Source organism: Cololabis saira, chromosome 2 (assembly GCF_033807715.1).
Source record: "Cololabis saira isolate AMF1-May2022 chromosome 2, fColSai1.1, whole genome shotgun sequence".
Taxonomy (NCBI): Eukaryota; Metazoa; Chordata; class Actinopteri; order Beloniformes; family Belonidae; genus Cololabis; species Cololabis saira.
Window position 1 is genome coordinate 34,649,933 of NC_084588.1, and position 6,994 is coordinate 34,656,926.

The 6,994-nt window shown below is 39.8% G+C and overlaps 1 protein-coding gene across 1 annotated transcript in view; it reads right to left on the bottom strand.

Annotated features, from left to right (window-relative positions):
- The window catches only part of syt9a (synaptotagmin IXa), a 29,375-nt gene extending 22,858 nt beyond the window's left edge, over nt 1–6,517 (bottom strand). Inside the window, exon 1 of the mRNA XM_061710853.1 lies at nt 5,959–6,517. Within this exon, the coding sequence (XP_061566837.1) occupies nt 5,959–6,106 (148 nt within the window). The 5' untranslated portion in view covers nt 6,107–6,517. The remainder of the gene's footprint in view (nt 1–5,958) is intronic.
- Between the last annotated feature and the right edge of the window lie 477 nt (nt 6,518–6,994).

The following is a 6,994-nucleotide window of genomic DNA, read 5'->3' on the forward strand; positions in this document are numbered from 1 at the left end:
CAGCTAGTCTGCACCTGCTTTTCAGACATCGCTCTGCTCTGCTCCACGAATATACCCCTCTTAAAACGTGTTCTTCAGAAGGTCTCAGCAACCTTTCAGAGGGGTTCAGCCTATAACACAAGTGCCCATGTTTCCAATGACTGCTTTTGCCTTTTTTGCATTTGTTCAAATTGTCCTCTTGTTTGTCTCAGGGCCTGAACATTCTGATAAGCAACTTTGTCCATTAGCGCAGCATTTAAGTCATTAAACATACCTATAGATAAATAATTTAAATCATTTTCAAACACATAAGCAAGGCAGAAACTCGGGTAGCTGTTTATTGTGAGAGACAATACAAACCTCAAAGATTCACCTCCCACTGAGACAGTTCTTCCACTACTAAATCCCTCTTATGAATATAATTGCTGTGTTGGATGTTACTGTGCCATAAACTCATCAAAATGCCATAAACCATTGTCTTTTTACCAAAGTGTAATAGATTTTTTTCAAGGTAGGTGGAGATTAGGGGTAAATGTTGCATGTCACCTAATAAAAACTGAGATTGAATTAAATGCAGGTCTCTTATAATAACCAGGGATGGGGCTGACATGAGCATGTAAATGGTAGACCTCAGTACAGTTCTCTCATCTTTGACACAGAGGCCAAGATTTTCCAAAAACATGCTGGAGTCACGTGACCACCTGAGACAAGCTCCTGCCGATCAGATAGATACAGTAGATAGATAGCCAGCCACTTGATTAATTCTTCAGGAGTCAATATAAACAAAGCTAGCAGTAATGAAGCTTAACATCTGCAACCAGATGTTGCTACATCTAGAATGTTTATTATTCATATTGTTCAGACGGGTTTGGAACTGAATCCATATTCACACACCTTTTTTTCTCATCCCAGTTTGGACTTTTCAAATGCAGTTAGAATAATCGAATCTTGGAAGTGAAGATAGTAAGTTCTAGAACTTGGTTTTTGATGAATGTAGGTTCGCAGGTGTAATGGGAAAACACCAAAAACCCATAATACATGCCACAATCTAAGTCCATGCGAGAACAAAGCAGGCTATCTCAGTAGAAATTACAGCAGAAGTTATTTTAACTTCAGTCTACTCACGCCTGGGCGTCCTTTACCTGGGTTAGGATTAGATAACTCTAGTTAACGTTTGTTTGTCTATAAAGTGTTGTTATGGTCCTTTTGTCTGTTGCTTTGCGGTATAAGCAAATCAGCAAAATACCATATCTTAAAAGGTCTTGTGTTAAAAGAAAAAACCCCCAAAAAAGATTATCTGGCTTAAAATGCGCTACAGATTGATTTGGTTTCATAATTACAATTATTCATATTGTTTACCAAAAGGGTGAAGCATTTAAACGAAAGATAATGGTCTCATGTTTGTATAAGTAGCAGCACAGATTTATTAAGTACCGGTAATTCAAACATGCAATAGGCTTACACTTAGGTTTTGATAGATTTATAAGTGTTTAATATCTTTAACAACTTATTAAACTGAAACGTGGGGCCAGTTGACACTGTCATGGGTGCATCACCTGGGGATTCTTGTTTCTCCTCTGTTCAGCTCCTGGCTGTACACCTGAGCCATAACCTTCCAGCAAAGTGCAGTCCCCAGTGTGGCGACCTGATGTGTCCTGTTCCCTCTCCGTCAAGTGCGCCAGGTGAAAGTATCCAAGTCTCTGGGATATCTTCCCATGTGCTCTGAACCCAGCCACCTGATTCCTAAATACACCTGCTAACCTGTTCCTCATCTTCTCTGCACACTATAGTCTTTAATAGGTTTTCATCCACCAACATTTATTTTCAGAGTATATTTTTGAACAGCTTAAATCTTTGAAGTCAATCTGTTTTCAAAGGGCTCCGGCCTTTGTAGTTTTTTCCCTTCTTTTTTCATGTATAATTCTGCTTTATTCACCTGGCCCTGTCTATTTTTAGTCATGTGGCTGACACAGAGATACTCCCTGTTCCTGTCCTGACTGTGCAACAGGTCATTAGATGTTGGTTGTAAGAACAAAAAATCACTTTTTCCTTTCAGTGTAAATGTGAACAAAACCAGCTGATGAGGATTTGCATTTGTAGAACAATTTCAATAATGCAATTAGTAATTTGATCCCATCAACCTTATTATTGTATGTAATGTGTAACCTCATTTTCCAAAAAGACAAAGCAGACTTTCCTTTTCATCCTATCTCCCTTTATCTTTTGTGTTACAGCTGTCAAATATATGGCTGTTTTAATATTGCTTCCCCTTGTATGAGAAGTTAAATTGTTTGCTTAATTTCACCATGAATCCTGTCTTTTCAAATATCAAAATATTTTCTGTGAAAGCATTTAATGTTTAGAAATTATGATATTTAGTGTATACAAATTTAAAACATTCTCCCCTTCAAATGCCCAAATGTTTGTGGGCAGGACACTGAACCGCACGACTGCCCTCAATGCCCTCATTGCCCCAGCAACTTATAGTGCCAGAAGGTTCTTGTCGAGGAGGGAAGCCAATGTAAATGATTATCTGCACCAACAAAAAATGTAACGCTGATAGAAAAAAAGTCTGACTGATATGAGAAATCTGTCACAACAGAAGAAAAAGACTGATGAACCCACTAATTGTCTATTCAATCCAAGACTTAATTATACCCGTCAATTTCTCTAGTGATTTATTTCTTTATTTAGCATGAAAAGCTGAATAAAGTAAATAATAATATCTATCTATCTGATAGATATATCTATCTGAAATGCCATCCATCCATCCATTATTTATACCCGTTTTTATCCTTTGCAGGGTCACGGGGGTCTGCTGGAGCCTATCCCAGCTCGTATTCAGGCGAGAGGCAGGGGTTACACCCTGGACAGGTCGGCAGTCCATTGCAGGGCCACATACACACAAACAACCAGACAACTCACACCTACAGGCAATTTAGAATCATCAATTAACCTAGTATGCATGTTTTTGGACTGTGGGAGGAAGCTGGAGTACCCGGAGAAAACCCACGCAAGCACGGGGAGAACATGCAAACTCCACACAGAAAGACCCAGCCGGGCCTGGGAGTCGAACCAGGGACCTTCTCGCTGTGCTAACCGTGCTAACCACCAAGCCACCGTGCTGCACCTATCTGAAATGTTTTAGTCAAATTACATTTAAAAAAAAGAAAGAAAAAAACTTAAAGGGCAAAAATGGTTTAGTACATTTTATTACACTGCAGAGTGTAGCAAAGGCAATTCATCGTCCAGACCCAGCAGCCCTGCTGGGTGCTCTGTGTGTGGGCACTGTCATAAGAGTTAGCACAGGAACTCAGACCAACTGTGCTTTCTGTGCTGTGAGATTGTGTGAACACCAGAGAAAGTGTAAGAATTATGAGCGAAAAATGTGGAATGATAATGTTGAGAAACTGAACAAATTGCCATCTAAGACACTGAGTACACAGTCAGATTGTCAGGAGGCCCTGGTCCTGCCTGGCAGAGAAGTGTCTATAGACATCTGGGGGAATTCAGAGACTGCATCGCAATAAGGACAGTGAAGCAAATTTAGAGCGCAGGACCTTCAAAGGTGCAACAGTGTAGGAGGCAAGCGAGTGCTGAAAAAACATTGCTCTACCTCTGAGATGTTATATTTGTCTAAACATAATTCTCTGTGGATTTTTGATTCATTCTTGATTTGAAATTTCAACTCTTAATGTCCCTAATAAAAGAAATATGTGATGAGCTGATGTCAGCTTGGTACAAAAGTGGATACAAAGCTGTTGCAAATGAAAATGAAGGCTGAGTTTATGCCTCAGTAACATCAATTTGACCTATGTTGATTAATTATTTGTAACTTTTATGTCTTTATTAAAAACTACCTTAGACACAAAACATTTTTTTTTTTTACTTCTGATTGATTTCTTTGTGCTGTGCTCATCTAATCATCTGGATATAGCTAAGACAGAAAATAACTATTCTCAAATCTTTTATTGTAACTTTTGATCAACATGTGTTCTGATTGCTTTTGTGTGATTTGCCAGTATGAGGTAGGATAAAGTCCAGCTTTTTTGTGAAAGACAAATATATTTTCATGAGTAAAAGCCTCATGAAAATCACTTGAATCTGAGCCAGTTTGAGCCAAACTCCACAGCCTACTCATGCAACTCCATTTTTCAAGCTGTCAGCACAATAGAAAAGACAAGACAGGAATGGCCTATTTTGGGAGTGGAGAGAAAAGAGGGAGTATTAGGTATTAAAAGAAATGAGAAGAAGAACGATAGAGGCAAGTGATACTAAGTCCAAGTGTGAAAATTGACAAATGAGTCTTGTGTGAATAAAAATCTTGCAGGAAGTGTTTGTCCCTTCAAAGGATTTTTTTTTTTTTTGCAAACTCACGCACTCACACAGTGACTATTTTAAACAATGGAGGAAGCGTTAGGGCAGATTACCCATTGGTTTCTGAAGACCAGTTTTCAAGCACGCTTTTTTTTTCTACATACAGGGCGAAGCCATGTTGCTCCAGAAGCTGATGGAAACACACCCATTGCATGTCAATTAAAGTTATCTTTGCTGACAGCTCTTCAGCCAAACCCTGACTCAGCCATTGGCTGAGTCGGCTGTCAATCGATCATATTATAAATAAATGGAATGCCTTATAAATCTCTCCTGGCCTGGTACAAAATAATTCACCCCCCTCAGAGTTGTCATGGGTGTGAAATCATGCCGTGGTTACAGAGGTGGGCTTGGGCAGGGAAGACCCAGGTTCAAGTCCCCCGCGTTGGCAACAGAAGGGAAACCCTGTTCCAGGGAAAAAATGGCAGCCTTCTGCTTCCAGACTAATTAAATTAACTCTTTTAAGACTGGCCTAAAAATTTTTTTTATTCAGGAAGGTGTTTTTGAGTTGAGTTTTATGACTTATTATTGTTAGTTTTAACTACCGTATGTACTGGCTCTGTGGCACTCTGAGATTCTTGGATGAAGAGTGCCGTACAAATAGAATACATTATTATTATTATTATTATTATTATTATTATTATTATTATTATTATTATTATTATTATTATTATTATTATTATTATTATTATTATTATTATTATTATTATTATTATTATTATTAATTAGTGATGGGTTAAAAGCAGAGGACTAATTTTGGTGTGTTTCGTGAGATATATGCTGAGAAATAAATATTGTTTATTATAAACCACTGAGACCAAACCGGTTTAATGATCAAGGCTATAGATATGGTTATTTCTGCTCTAAAATTAGACACTCTAATAAGAAAGTAAATGGAGATCGACTCGCCTTTACGGCCAGCCCCTATCGGTCAGTTGAGGAACTGCAACGAAGCTTCGTTCTGCATGAGCCTCGACCCGGAAGCCAGATGGTTGGCGCTTGAGTGAGAGCAGCCAGGAGAGGTGTGAACTGATGAAACGTGACCAAATGTCTCACTGGCTTTGCAGAACTGCAAATTCCTCAAACTGGGCGGCAGTTTCAGGTCAGAAAAGCAACTGATCTGCAGAAGTAGGGAATAGTGTGGTTTGCTGCACCATAGCAACTAATGGGATGCTCATATTCTACCAGCACAACTCACCCAGGGAGGAGAGGAGCACAGTTTTATGCGTGCCATATTGTGACTTTGGGTTTAGTGGCATCTTTTAGCTTTCACAGAATGTCAACCCACGTTGATTTAATCTGAATAGCAATTTAAAATGAATAAATTAGAATTCCCTTGGAAAAACAAGAAAGAAATTGTTTAGTTAAGCTGTATAACCAAATTCATGAAACAAGTAGGCCAAGGAAAAGTTATGCAGATGGAGTTTGCAGATAAATTATCTTCCGAGTAGCCTACTTAAGTACTCTAACAAAGCTTGGACCACCTTCAGTGTTAGAGGCACTGGTTTTTCAATGGAAGAAGAGAAGTCACATGCATGTTTGCTTGCTCCCCTTCAGTCCAACGCGATGCAACCGGCTGAATTAAAATCGCAATTGATGCCTCACCTGAATCCGAGTACCGTGGCCTGGCGAGATCTCGGAAATAGTAGATAAAATCCAGACAGTTTTCGTTCTGCACTTCCCCCTTCGAGCAAAGATCTGACAGGAGTTCAAGTGCTTTTCGACAAATCTCGTCATCTCTGTCTCCAGGCATTTCCCACCAGCATCCTTATGAACGGAGGGTCTCTATTCCGCCGCTCCGCGAGGCTCCTGCACTCAGGCACGCCTTCACACGGGCTGGGATCCGGGCTGATTCACTGAGAACGCAAAAGCACTATTTCCCCGCGATCCAGAAAAGCAAATGAGCAATCCAACATGTGGAGAAGAGGAGTTTTTTTTTTATGTAACACTGAGTGAAAGAGCCGCTCCGCTTAAAGCCACCGGTTGAATCCGCGCACCGCCTCTGCGGTGCAGAGCGCTCTCCAACGTGCTGAAATGCGTGCGCAGGCTCCCAGCACTATTTCTTCGCACGCTGCCCGATCCGTTATCTTTGTGCCTTAAAGCAGCGACTGTCTCGAGGAAGCTTCAGCACCACTTCAAGGAGCACAGGAGAGAGAGAAACAAATCTGCATTAGTGAGCAGCAGTACCTGTAGCAAGCCCCCTCTGTTCCACTACCCCATCTAAACCGGTGGGGTTTTACGTTGATGCGCGTAGCCAATCAGAAGATGACACTTTCCCCACTTTTTTACACCACTTTACCCTTTGAGATAGAGGAACGAAATTCTATTGCTCCAAAAGCCATTTCACTTGATGTTAAATGCATGACAGGAACTTGGTTTGAAATTTCAACTCTTAATGTCCCTCTTGATATGCCATTCATAAATAAAATAAATGGATACAAAGCTGTTGCAAATGAAAATGAAGGCTGAGTTTATGCCTCAGTAAGATCAATTTGACCTACGTTGATTTATTGTTTGTAAGTTTTATGTCTTTGTTAAAAACTACCATGACACAAAATTTTTTTTTTTTTTTTACTTCTGATTGATTTATTTGTGCTGTGCTTATCTAATCATCTGGATATAGCTAAACAGAAAATAACTA